The sequence below is a fragment of the Lissotriton helveticus genome, chromosome 3_1, assembly GCF_964261635.1.
Source record: "Lissotriton helveticus chromosome 3_1, aLisHel1.1, whole genome shotgun sequence".
NCBI classification, from domain to species: Eukaryota; Metazoa; Chordata; class Amphibia; order Caudata; family Salamandridae; genus Lissotriton; species Lissotriton helveticus.
Genome location: NC_136061.1, coordinates 1,564,087,499 through 1,564,101,868, shown reverse-complemented (window position 1 = coordinate 1,564,101,868; position 14,370 = coordinate 1,564,087,499). Strand labels below are relative to the sequence as shown.

Below are 14,370 nucleotides of genomic sequence, written 5' to 3'. Positions count from 1 at the left end.
GCGGCGGGTGCTGCTTGAAGCAGCACCCGCCGCAAGTTAAAAAATGCATGCTTTACATTTACATGCACAAAGCGGCAGGCGCCTCGCGGTGCCTGCCGTTTTGTGCATGTAAATGCTGAGGGGTACCATAGGTACCCCCCATGTGCATCCCCCACCCCCCGACACCCTGGGGGCCCGCAATGGACCCCCAAACACAAAAGACCACATGCTCTTCCACGGCAGAAAAGCCGCCGTGGAAAAGCATGTTTCCGCCTGCATCCTAATATGGCTGGCGGTGTCTTGCAGACACCGCCACCATATTTGCCAGCATACACCGCGGATCAGCGACGGACGGACTTGCAGTCTGCCGCGGATCCCACTGCAATCTTAATGTGGCGGTGGGTGTTTCAAATGCCCGCTGCGGTGAATCCGCATCCTTCCGCTGGCCCGGAGGAGTCAGATTCACCACCATCCTAATAGGCCCCTTAATTTTTTAACTACTTAACTGAATGATTAACAATGCAATCATAAAATAAATTAATCTTGGTTATATATGAAAGAGAAAGTGATTAAACAATATTTATATATATGCCGCAGGTACAGGAAGATAAGAAGATCGGCCTTTCTCATACTTGTTGCAATATGGCACCTGGAAAGGAAGGGGATTAGAATACTTAGCTTTAAAGATGGAGTGGTAGAGATCCAGCTAACAGCATTTCCCCTCCAGGAAAAATACTGACAAGATCAGGAAAAAATCCATTAGCTCTTGGATAGCAGAAAATTCATTAACATTCCGGGCACACCTGTGTCAGGTACAAAGAACTGATAAGCATTATTCAAGTCTAGACACAATCGGCATTTCAGGTCCAAAATAGCAATATGAAAACCAAGATTAAAAAGCAATGCACAAAAATTCCCAAAAATAATTTAAAACTTAAAATTAAAAAGCCTTTTTCACATATTAAAAAAAAGAGCAACAGTCCTTCAAAATCCAAAGGAGAACATCCATCCAAGTGAAGTAACAATTTTCAAGTCGATTTTCCATGCCAATATCCAAATGAACGTATCTATTCCAAGTGAATCGGGATGCAGATCTTTCAGAAGATCCTGAAGAGAAAATGAATGAAGAAGATGAGAAACAAATCACAAAAAGATTAAGCAAAATAACATCATACAAGTCTTTATTTCGGCAATCTGTCATAAAAACTCAATCAAAAAGTACAGTTCCAGTTAAAATCATTGAATGGTATACATTAAACGAATTATTAATAAAATGTAAAACAGTTGGTTAAAATTCATAGCAATCTTGACATTACAAGATGCATCACATCTATAAAATGATTACATACAATTCTCCTTTGGCCTAATAAAAGTTGAGTGCTGTAAAACACTACGATTCAGGAAAGACCCGTACCTCCAGAGTATTTGAGGGCTCACATTGTGCCTAATCCTCCACATAAATAACAGATTACGGGATACAGAAAAAAACAAACTTTGCCTCCCATCACATTTTAGAATATGAAGGGTTTCCTGACACATAAGTATCGACGAACAGGAACTAGCCATTTACTCCTTCTACCCAGGTAGGGTAGACAGAAAAACAGGACGTGCTCTTCTGTTTCCCTGGTGGTCCCACAAAGACAGATGGGCCTGGCTGGCTCTGACACGCTGGTCCATTTGGCAGTGGATGGAGCAGTTGGTAGTTTACTATACCGAAACTGAAGATACAGCTTCCTACCTAGCGGAGGCTTGATCTCATCGAGAAAATGCTCAAATTTGAATTCATACTTTATCAAGAGGAAATAGTCAGCCAGGGTGCCAAAGGTGGATTGAGCCAGCAGGAGATTCATTTTATAATGAGTAAAGCTCCCCATTAGAGGTAAATTTTTGATTGTGGCAGCTGTCTGCGGGTAATCCCATAAATTCCCACAACCTATCTTTCTCCTGATCTCTCTTGTGTACCTGATCCAGGCCAGGGTATACTTCCTGAACCAGAAATTCCTAGGACTTCCTTCAGCCCCTCTCATTAAAAGCTAAGCTCAGGTGTGGCCCATAGACTTTTCCAGTACAGGATTGGTCCTGCTCCTGCCGCCGTGTAAATTGGACAATATCACACAGAGAACATTATACCTATTGTATAAAAATGCCCTGTACATTAAAGGTAGGTATCAAAAAGTAGAACCTTAATGCTTATCATTTGTAAGCAAAATATTTAATTTAGAGTTACCCAATTAATCAAATCAAAATGTCTTCCTTAATATATAATGTGTCTTAAATCTCAAAAAGTTGGTTTGGTATTACCATTTAAGACTGCCACAGACAGTTTGTGGCGTGCAACAGAGTCTAAAATGCAAATGTACAAAAAATTACATTTCATTTATAAGTTGCTTGACATACAAGTAATAAACATGAAGCCAGGGGTCAATGTTTTGGTCCACGGTACAAGAAGTGGAATGAACCATCTGCTGTGAATGTTGTGTGCTATTGGAACCTGTGGATTTCATTACGTAAGCTCGAGGTGCCATCTGGAGCACAGAGATGAGCAGGTACATGTTGCACCGATGACAGTTTTCCCGATCACCTGTGCCTCATACTAATCTGAGCATCAATAAATTGCAATGTAAATCTGATCCAGTCAAACATAGGCTGGGAGCCAGAGTAAGAAATGAAAGCCACTGACTGAACATATCAGCAACGACCTGAATGCAAGGAATCATGTATGTCAGTGAACAGGAGCCGAAGCAGTTGCTTTCAGCAGCATAAAGCAGAGACGTTTTAATGCATGGGCAAAGTGGGCTCTGGCCCAGGGCCCCAGCCTTTCAGGGGGCCCCTGACAGAGTCAGCTCCGTTCTCCAGAGTTTTGCACTAATGACCTTGAATATTTCTTAAATAGATCGTTTTAAATACTGTTTTTCTTTAATTTATTTTCTATGTACCTGATGTGTGAGAGTCTAATATAGCCATTTTGCAGAGAAATGTTGTTTGTTTTGTGCAATATACATAAAAAAAGTTCTTTTAGATCAAAAAAAGGCCTAACTTATAAGAAATGGGAGGGCATCACAGAGATTATTTGCAGTAATATTGGTGAGCTGCTGCTATGTTACAATGTTGAAAACACACATAACTATCCCTGAATATTAGATATAAACACATTTCTGAGAAGTGATGCATCGATGTGTGAAAACAGGGATGCGCCACTTCTTAGTGCGGCCTCCTTGCGACATGAAGTGTCATGTTGCAAGGAGTTACAGATACGTCAGTATTTCTGATGTATCTATAGGCGCAAAAGTGATGCATTGCTGCGGTGTGTCTGAAAATAGACGTGACTCCAGCAATGTGTCCTTTCATATGGGACAAGCCCCATGTAAAAGGGCCTGCATCAGTCTTACGCCTGGTGGGAGGCAGGTGTAAGTTATTGACGCAATGGCATCCTAGAAGTGGCACACTGAGTTCTCATAGATTTCAATGCGCCACTTCTACAAGGCTTTTGCAGGGGAACACTCACCCTGCATACATTATACCTGGCGCAGGTATAATGTGGTGCAGGGGTTTACAAAGTGATGCATCTGCCTAGATGCGTCACTTTGTAAATAGGGCGCAACATGGCGCACTTTTTACGCTGCTGGTGTGTCACGAAAAGTAAAAGTGAAGCAAAGCCTCATAAATAAGGCCCTTAGAATTTGAATGAGTATTCCTTTGCACTGTCAGGGACCTAATGAAATTAAATTAAATGAAATAGTGTATTTAATAAAGTACCCAGCTACTCAGACTAGAGTGTCCTGGCGTGTGACAGCGGGAGGAAAACGTGCGTAAAAGATCCATCAATTATTAAAAAGCCAGGATTTTAAGTTCTTCCTGAAAGAGAGTAGGTCTGTGGTTAAGTTTAGAGACTTAGGGAGTCTATTCCACATTTTTGTGCCTAGAAAGCCGAGGGATCTGCCCCCAGTATGGGCACAGCATATTTTAGGCATGATGGCCAGGTTGGCATTGGGGGATCTTGGGGTCTAGATGTTGTGTAGCGATTAACGTGCTTATTTAGGTAGAAGGCTCCTAAGCCGTGTAAAGCTTTAACGAAGATGGTCATTGCTTTGAAGTTGATCCGTTCTTTTATGTGGAGCCAGTGTAGAGACTTAAGGATAGGGGTCATACTAGATCTGGGTTTAGGTCTCAGGATGGCTCTGGCTGCCGTGTTTTGTACCACTTGTAGTCGCTGGATAAGGGATTTGTGAAGACCGAGGTACAAGCTGTTGACATAGCCAAGCTTTGATATCAGCAGAACCTGCACCACGATCTTTCTGCTCTCAAGCGGTAACAGTGGCAGGAATTTTTTTTTGCATCCGGAGTATGCCAAAGCAAGCTCCAGTTAGGTTTTGGTTTTGAAAGCGCAAGGAGAGAGTCTAGCCTATAACAATTCCTAAGTTACTTTCTCTGTTTCCATGGGCGGGGGCGGCTGATCTTTTAGCCACCAAGAGCTTCAGTCAGGCATTTCTGGATTACCAAAGAAAACAACTTCAGTTTTGTCAGGATTGAACTTCAGCTAATTGATCTTAAGCCAGTTAAAAACCTTTGTGAGGCAAGACCTAATCATTGCCCCATCAAAGTTGGTTCCTTTTTTACATGTAAAAATCATCTGAGTGTCATCAACATAGGAAACAATTTTGGCGCCCTCTTACTCTACTAGAAATGCAAGGGGGGATAGATATATAATAAAAAGGGTAGTATTAAAAATGGAGCCCTGAGGGACACCTACATTCATGGCTGGAATCAGGGATGAGACTGGGGAGCCAGATGTCGTGGTATCTATTTGCCAAGAAGGATGACATCCATGTTAAGGTGGCCCCCCCAGGCTGATGTTAGCAAGCTCTCCAGGAGCTTCTCGTGTGTGTTTTTGGAGGGCCTTGTTTACATGCTTCTCTCAAACTTTGCAGAGGGCCGGAAGAAGGGTGATTGGCCTTTAGTTGGCAGGGATCGTCGGTTTGGCGTTAGCCTTTTTTTATCTGTGGAAGAATCTTAGCATTCTTCCAAAGTTTCGGCATGTTGACTGAGGAGAGGGAAGCATTAAAGAGCTGGTTTACCGTGGGGTTTATGGTGGGAGCTAATAGGTTCAGGATATTCGCTGGGCTTGGGTCAGTAGGAGAGCCAGACTTAATGCTTTGGAAAAGGGTCAGTAACTCTTCAAGCTGAAACTCAAGGAAAGCTAGTAAAGATGGAGGATCCAAGAGGTGAAATTTGCCATTAGAACAAATTAAAAGGTCAGTTCATTCTCTGAGATGTTAGTGAAGGCTTGTAGGATCACGGAGATCTTTTTGTGGAAGAATTTAGCTATGTGCTTAGACCATTTTTCTGTGCATGGCCCTTCCTTTGTGCCGGCTTTCAGGGCGGTAAAGGATTTAACTAATGCTAAAGATTTCTTTTCTCTTATTTTGGGAATTTTCTATCTTGGTTTGAAAGAAGTTTTTCTTGGCTGCCTTCAAGAGAACGTAATTAGCATTTAAGGTGTCTTTAAATACCTTCATGTCCTCAGGTAGATAGGATTTAAGCCATTTCCATTCCATTTTTCTACAATTTATTCTGGTAGATCTGAGGGAATTGTTAAACCATGGAGATGGTGGGAAACAACCGGTACCGCTGCACAAATGTTGGCTCAGAGCCATGAATCTATTAGGAGGGGTTCCAAGTCTGGGGAGCCAGACAGCTCTGCCAAGGAACGAACGAGAGCATCTGCTAACATCGGGATGGATATTTTATGGAATGTCCTGTAATTAGGGACCCTCTTCCCTGCCTTAGCCCGAGAGGACTGTGGAAGAGTTGGGAATGACACATTTTAATAGGAGGTAGTCAGACCAGGTGATGGGAAAAGGCAGGCTTACTGATATATCAAAGTTGTGAAAGATTTTGTCTAGGGTATGGCCCTTCTCATGGCTGGCCGAAGAAATAGATGGAAACATGTTGCAGGCCTGCAGCGTCTCCAATAAGGAAATTGTCTGAGGGTCTTTTCCATTGTCCATATGTATATTGAAATCTCCTGTAATAAGGCAGTTGTATTTTAAGGTCAGGGAGGTGGTGGCTATATTTAGTGTAGTAATACAATTTCAAATTGCCCCAGAAAGTCTGTAAATTAGAAAAACAGCCATGCTATTGATCCAGCGCTCTCACCAAAATATTGCACAAATGACACTATCTACTACCACAAAACTTACACTACAACACTAGGCCCATAACAACAATAGAGCGCTTGAATCATGAGGCGATAAGATCTAAATATAGTTGTTTAAACCATCTGCAATAATCAAGACCAGCTTGTCATTTTTAGAAAGTTTATTTTAACACATCTAGAAAAACTTAGGTTTTGGTATTTTATTAAACAAGCATTAGAAAATGTCATAAAGAAAGAATTTTTCAGTATTAATAAAAAGAGCATAAATCAAGAATTATTATTCATTAGCAGGAATAAGTAAAATTAAGCATTTTCCAAAATCCTAACTATATCTCTGTCTCTACCCTCATCACCTAGTAATAAAGTAATTAATAAAAACTCCTGTCCTCACGTGTAAAGTCCATCAGCATAACATCGTCCTCCAGAATTCTCGAGCGTAAGCCAACTATGTGTTCTCTGAACCTATTCTTATACCCTAAATTAGCTGAGCTAACTATTTTTCACATTGCAGCAGACGAATTCTAGTTCTCCATTGGCTGAGCCACCTCGTACCACAGTAAACTGTGACACCTCCTTCTTACATGCCCGGGCAAATTCACTAGTTCATTGTTCATTTAGAAGTCTTGGCAGTTCTTCCTTAGTCTGCTACATTTTGTAGCAACAGTTTCCTTTTAACCTTGAGCTTAGTCAGCTCTGAACTCCCGTGGCACGTTAGCAGACATTAGCAAATTTCTCCAAAAAGTCATCTTTTTAGCAGTTCAATCCAAAACCTTTCAAAATAAAAGCTCAGAGGCCTTTTCCATCCTTCTTGGAATTATTTTCACTTGAGCCATTTTCATCATTAGGCCTCTTTCAGAAAGCGTCAATTTTCTGCGCCACTGTCCCTGCGTCACTTTTAAAAGGGTACTATTTTTCTGCAGCCATCTCTAAGCTTCATTTGTAAAACTATTATATAAACAAACACAAAGGATAATTAGTGAAAGAAATACAGTTTGTTCTGTTGCCTCCCATCATTGCTAATTATTAACCCATTAGTCTAAATTACCTAGCAGTAAAGCACAAATAAAGCAGCATTTTATATCTACCTGTCTTCATTAATCCATAAAACCTTATGTGCACCTAGAATAGTAGAAATGACATCACATAGACAAGGGAAGCAAAATAAGCACATGCCATTATTTCAAAAACAGCTGCTATTAGTTATGACATGACAATAGACAGGATTAATTTATTATTTTCACATACATAAGAATGCAACATAATGCACATTTATGAGCACACATGTTAATTTCCCACGTGTTCTGTAATGTAATGTAACTTTAAACTAGGTTGAATTATTATACACACAGCACAAATTGTTAGCATTATTAATTTATTTATGGAAGTGTGACTTCACGGGTTTAAACAGATTTCTGTTTTCTATCCCGCTCCATCAACTCCCTCATCTGGTGATTAACAAATCACCACACCACCACCCAATATTTTAGCAAAGATTTTATCTAAGATGAACATGATTCAATTTCACCTGTGTTAGTATTTCTAAAGACTTATCTCATCAGTTTATCTACAATTCTCATATTGAGTTTTAAGAAACCCCTCTAGTTCTATTTCATTCTCTTGTGTATCATACAACTGAGCTTCAATAAAAGTGTTACAAAAACTATAACTAATAAAATGTCAGTATCTTGCTTGTCATATTAACCTAAAACTTCTCCTTGTTAATTTCAAAAAGAACAATAACCTAAATTAACCAAAGCAGAATTATTTTTTCATTAAGCTTGCAGAGAAAAATAAAACAAAAATTTTAAAAATTTTACCTAAATTTTCAAAAAATTTCTAACACCCCCCTTTTTCAATTTTTTTTTTTTTTTTTTTTTTTTTATACTCTTTAAACCTTCTAACAGTTTTTCTTCGACCTAATGTCACAAATTAATTTTTCAGCTAACAGAATTTCTTCGACCTTGTGTCACCTAACAAGATTTTCTTCAGCCTTATGCCAAAAAAACAGAAAACCTAAAATTTAACAGGTATGTACTTCAATCATTGTCACTTTTGTTTTCAATCTTTTCCTGACTGCAATCCATTACAGGTATCACTTCCATTCTCTTTCCTGTCTCACTTTTCTTTACAGAATCTTTTTCACTTGATATCTCATCAATCTGTTCCTTTGATCTGTATCTCAATTTGAATTTTAGGCCTTCGTTTTCTCCTGGCCATTCATCACTTTTTCTTGGTAATTTCTTCTTTTGCTTGGTCACATTACATTCTGTTCTCCAAGCTCCTTTTCTGAATTTTCTTATTTCACAATCTTCGTCATTCTCATCAGTTTCAGTGTCAGAAATTTTCATTCTGGACTCAGGTACTTCTTTACTCGGCAGCTTCACTCCGTTAGGAACGTCATCTTTGTAGCTGGTACTTGGCAATTCATTTTCTTCTTCAATTACCTTCAACTTCCCAGTTTCAGAATTCCTGTTCCTGCTTTCAGAGCTACTTTTCTGCTTTTCAATACTCTCCTGGTCTTGAATCACAATCTGATCACATTCTTCTTCTGCTTCTTTTTCTGGCACATCTCCATCATTTTCTGAGTCTTCTGTCACAACTTTCAAGTCTTCTTCAATCAAGTCTTGTTTTCTTTTCGTGTTCTCCAGATATCGACCAACTTGTCGACCTTCAAGATCTGGATTCTCTTCAGGCTCTTCTTCAGAATCTGAATCATCAATTGTGACACTATTCTCGTCAGGATTTTCAGGTGTAGATACACGAAAAGTATGGCCAGTGTCAATCCACCTCTTCAGTCTTTTGCACTTCTCTGCATTTGTCGTGACAAGACTGACTGACCTCTTTTTCTGCCACCTTGGCACTAGAGAATTTCCTTTTAGACGAACCTTTTTCCTGATCCTTTTACTTGGTAACAGATCAAATACTTGCTCTTTTTCTCTTGTTTGTACTTCAGTTTCATCTTCATCAAACACAGTAATCATTTCATCTGATAAATTCCTGCAGTTCTCCAAATTGATACTATCATTGATAGTCATCATTCTTTTCTCTGGTATGAATGACTGTCTCATGACCTTGTCCATCATAATCTCACGTGGACTTAAATCTGTCTTTTTATCAGTAGTGTTTCTCAGAAACATCAAAACAAGTGGAAGAACATCTGTCCACTTTGTACCTGCAGCTAGGCACATTTTTGCATCTCTGTCTTTTATAGTAACATTCTCATGCTCCTCAACATCTAAAATTTCTATTCTATCTGTACAATGGAGCAATCTGTTTTCAATATGTCTTCTGTTATCTGATAACTTTGCAACAGTAATTTCATCATCATGTCGTATCTGAAATTTTTCAACCCATTTTGTAAACAAACAGTAAATCACAAAAATGTAGCACAGTTTATCATGTAGTGACATCTCACAAAAATCCATTTGTAATCTAGTCAATGAATCACTCTCCTGTAATTCTGTTCCCATTCCCACAACTGTTCTCTTAATTGTGTTCACTTGCTGATATGTCAGACACCTCTGGTAATGAAATTCTGCAATTTTATGGTACATTCTGTCCATGTCAGTAATTATGCTATTTGGTAAAACTACTCTGTCATCTCTGTGTGACAAAATCTCATCCTCATCTCGCTGTCTAAAATCTGTTCTCAACCATGTGTTATTCTCCTCATGAGTTGCTTCATCTTGAAAATCTTTGACTACCTGCCATGTTTCAACTACAGCTGTTAGTATTAGTGAACTCAAAGCATGTTCATCATTCATTTTGTATGCTGCACATATCACGACAGCAAACCTTTCTGCCAATTGAATATCATCAATCAATCTTTTAATTAAATTTGCATTTCTGAAAAGTGAACCTGTAGAAGTCAATGTTTTAATCTGTTGATCAATTGTGTCCTTTACTTTGATGTCTTCACTCAAAAGAACATCATTTTTATTCCAACATTCTGGAAGTGCATTTATTCTTTTGTGACTGTTTTCTTGTTCTTTATTTAATCCTGTATCTGTATTCTCTAACTGTTTATTAACAAAAATGTGTAATGGCAGTGAAGCCATGTCAATCTGCTGAACCATTACCTGTCGCTGTATTTGTAGCTCTTTATTTAGCTCATTTATCTCAGTTTCCCTTTTAATTGACCAGAATTTTGACTCGTCAGGCTGTGTCAATTTAATCAGATCAATATCAGACTTCTCACTTACCAGAACTGAAGTCATCTCTTTTTCTTGCTCGGTTGCAATCCCTACTAATTCAATTTCAAGTACAATAGAATAAACCTTTTCAGTTAATGGGACCTTTAAATTTGCGGAATTAATTTCATCTCTTCCCAGCACAGGGACTATCTCTGTTTCCATAATTTTCATGGACTCCTTTAAATCATTTGATGAATTCACATGATCAGGAATATTAATTCCAGATGTACCAATCATTTCATCATGTTTTTCAATTGCATTAATTTTAGTAAAATTCTGAGCTGACATCATGTCAATCTGATCTTGGACTTTTGGCGTTGCATCAATCTGCTCTGGGAGTCTTCTTGGATTTCTGTTCTGATCCATATTTACAACATCAATTGTACACTGATCTATATTTTCTACTCTGATACTTTTATTATTTATTTTCGCTAATTTGGGAATCTTTAATTTGTTCTCGCATTTGGCTACAACCTTTTTCATTTTCTTGTATAAGGAAGACATTTTCTTTAATTAATTTGGTAAACGTACTTTCTAAATTTGCCTTGCAGCGTTTGCTAATTAATTAATTAAATAATTTAACACTATCAGGTATAGAAAATTCTATAATTTGGTCAATTTAATATTTCTCCTAATTTACCTGTATCACTAATTATAATTAACCTGTAAAGAAAATTTATCAATTTGGAAAAACAATAACAACGCAAAAATTTTCTATTTATAACAATACTACCAACATATAATCACATGTGTTTTAAATGTACTTATTTTTCACTTACACACCTTCTGCAACATATACCTGTGGAAAAAAGAAAACCTAATCTACTTGCCTTCAATTTAAATAAAATTTGTTTTGCTGCTTTATTAATTATCTTATTGAACCAAACATTGTCTTGTTCTCACACTGATAAAGAACTCCAGAAAAGGACAGTAAGTTGTCTCAGAACTTTTAATTTTTGTTAGACACTAGGCTCTCAGAACATGAGCGCTATATCAGAAACTGAGACAGTCACAGGCTTTAATGCTCAGTCTTATTATCATAAGAGGGACGTGTTCTTTCAAATTTATTTTAAAACAAAGGGTACTATCACATTTGCAGTCTCTCCTTTATTAAATTAGCTCACCAAACTTGAAATGAGGAGTACATCCATTTACCTCAATGAGGCACCAGCTCTAACATAGCATCCAACACTCGCTGGTGTCTATGCACAAATCAGCTGTGTCATGCAACAATTCAGCTGTGACACACTTCTTTTCTTTTATAAACTAATTTGCGCGACTGAAACTAGGACAGAAATCATTCTAGGAACACTCGCAGAATGTAAAACCCACAATTGCGCTTCAGCCAATCACAGCGCGGCAAATGCCTGGTCCAACTACAACATATCTGGCATGACGCGCTCCAGCCAATCAGAGCACTGCTTTTGCGTTGCGCAACCAATCAGAACACAGCTGCGCATCGGCCAATCACAACACAGCGGCTGTAACACTCGGCCAATCACAGCGCGGCCGTTGCCGTGACATATGCTACTGATGCTGGAGTCTCCCCTTGCACCCTCTCACCCCAAGCAGCCTTCTCCTACAAATGTGCTTCTCAACACTGCGCACAACACTTGCCAGACAACTCACTGTAGTGAGGAAAAGAAACCAAAGCAGGGACTAATTTAAATAATTCGACAATAACTTGGCAAGTGATGTTGATGTCTAGCTCTCTGTGCTCAGCCCCTCCCTTGCACAATTGAGCTGAACTTGCAATATAGTGCACAATGTTTATCGGCCACTATTATAAATTAATTGTGATACATACAGCTTTAACAAGGAAAGAAATCGAATCGGGGATATTTTTAAATTGTAAATAATTATTTTAAAGTGATATTCGCGCCTCAGCCAATGAGAGCGCTACTTCACTATGACACTCCGGGTGTTTCAACGAATCACAGTGTGGCCCTATTATGACGCGCCAGACTAAATCTATCAATCAGAGCGCGACAACTCTTCTATATCCTGCCGCTGCAGCCTCGAGCTCTCTCCCCTCGCGCACAGCTCCTCCTTTAGGATGTGAAATTTTAATATATAGCACAATCGCCTTTATTTTAATTTATTTATGTAATTTTAATTTTGTGTGCACTCTCTCGACCACATCAACTTTTATACGCTTTTCCTCTCACCGGTTTAATCAAATCAAGCCGTAGCTATTTTCACACATGGGAGAGCCTCGCCCAATCAGAACGGGGCTCACGGAGCCTCGCCCAATCGGAGCGCGGCTCTGCTTATGACGCTCTGGTCACTTTCTACTAATCAGAGCAAAGCGGCTCTAACACACCCTCTCGCTGTAGCTCCAAGCTCTCTCCCCTCGCGCTTCAATCAATACAAAATAGCGCGATAAGGAGGAATCATGAAACAGGAATTTATATATTAATTCAAGTATTTTAATGAAAACTTGGGGACACTTATTATATCTTTATTTATTTAATTACTACCTTTGTGTACACTCGCTCAATATATCAATTATTACACGCTTCTCTCTTTAAAATATTAAAGCGTCTAAGGAAAGATGCTAAAACGGTGTTCTTATTTCTATTTTCCAAACACCTACACACAGTTCATAGAGCTTTGCCCAATTAAGGCGCAGCTCACGGAGCCTTAACCAATAAGGTCGCGACCCTGGTATGACGCTACGCGTCAATATCCAATGGGTGCGCGGCCTTGTGATGACGCGACGGGCCGTTTTAGCCAATGGCAGCGCGGCTGCTGACGTAGGGAGCCGCTGCAGGCAGCTCTCTCTCCTACTCGCTCCTTAACACCCCCCCTCCTTCACAAAATGTGATTGCAACGCAGTGCTATGCTTATGGCATACATTAATTTTTTGAAATAACAGTATAATTTTAACTAGGAAAACCAAAACGGACGATTAGCCAATTACAGCATCACAGTAATGCTTCAGCCAATCAGGGAACACTTTTACTGTAATGCTCCAAATACACCAACCAATTAGAGTAAGGCCTTGTTTTTATTCTGTGACAATCTAACCAAAGAGAGTAACTTGGCATGAAGTGAAGACGCGCACTAGCCAATCACGCGCGACTATTCTAAAACATTATAGCGAATCATAACGCTTCTTTGCTATGGTGCTCCAGACACTTGAGCCAATCAGAGCGCGGCAAGCTCTGACGTAGGCAGCTGCTGCAGCTTCAGTCTCTCCCTACACGCTGTTTCACTCGCAAAACCAGCCCCTCCCTTACAATTTTCGATCTGGGCACATTTTAATTGTTTTAAACTACGGAGAACAGTATAATACTATATTTAAAGTGTGGAATGTTTATAAAATGAATAATAATTGCTTTTTACTTATTTTAACGAGTTTAATAACGTGGAATACCTTAATTATTGCCTAATTAACACAAAACATTCTAAAATGCTCCTGAATGTTTTAAAATAGCACAGTTCACCTTATTATACTTTTCAACTATGCTGAACACTTTTGAATTGAATTTTATTAACGTGCAGAGCTTTTAAATGTATTTAAACACTGCATATCATCATAAAAGTCTTAGAATGGTATAGACTTTATCCTGAACTTTCCTAAGTACCTTAAAATTACTTTTGGTACATTTTAGTGAATACATAAAACGAAACTCATCTGTCTGCTTCTCTAATTAGGATAGTTTACATACATTCAAGTATCCACACTTCGGAATAGACGTCGCTATTCACACTAAGGATAATTTCCATTTGTCAGTAGAGCAACTCTTACCCTACCCTTCTAACACGTAAGAATATGAACTCATTTTGCTCTGAACCCACCGCGAAGTGAAAGTTCTAAGAGTTCCACTTGAACATACCTTACAAAACAATCACGCACTTTCACACTGAAAATTCCCTAACTTCAGTCACACATGAAATCCGTACAGGACTCTCACCTGTTTATAGAAATCATGCACCGTTAGCAAAATAACACCGTTATCCGTACAGGACTCTCACCTGTTTATAGATATAAAACATGTACCCGTACAGGACTCTCACCTGTTTATAGATAATCAT

The 14,370-nt window shown here is 38.9% G+C and overlaps 1 protein-coding gene across 1 annotated transcript in view; it reads right to left on the bottom strand.

Moving 5' to 3' along the window:
• Window positions 1–500: 500 nt before the first annotated feature.
• The window catches only part of LOC144825051 (uncharacterized), a 284,399-nt gene continuing 270,529 nt past the window's right edge, over window positions 501–14,370 (bottom strand). The window contains exon 4 of the mRNA XM_078683960.1: window positions 501–1,086. Within this exon, the coding sequence (XP_078540086.1) occupies window positions 964–1,086 (123 nt within the window). The 3' untranslated portion in view covers window positions 501–963. The remainder of the gene's footprint in view (window positions 1,087–14,370) is intronic.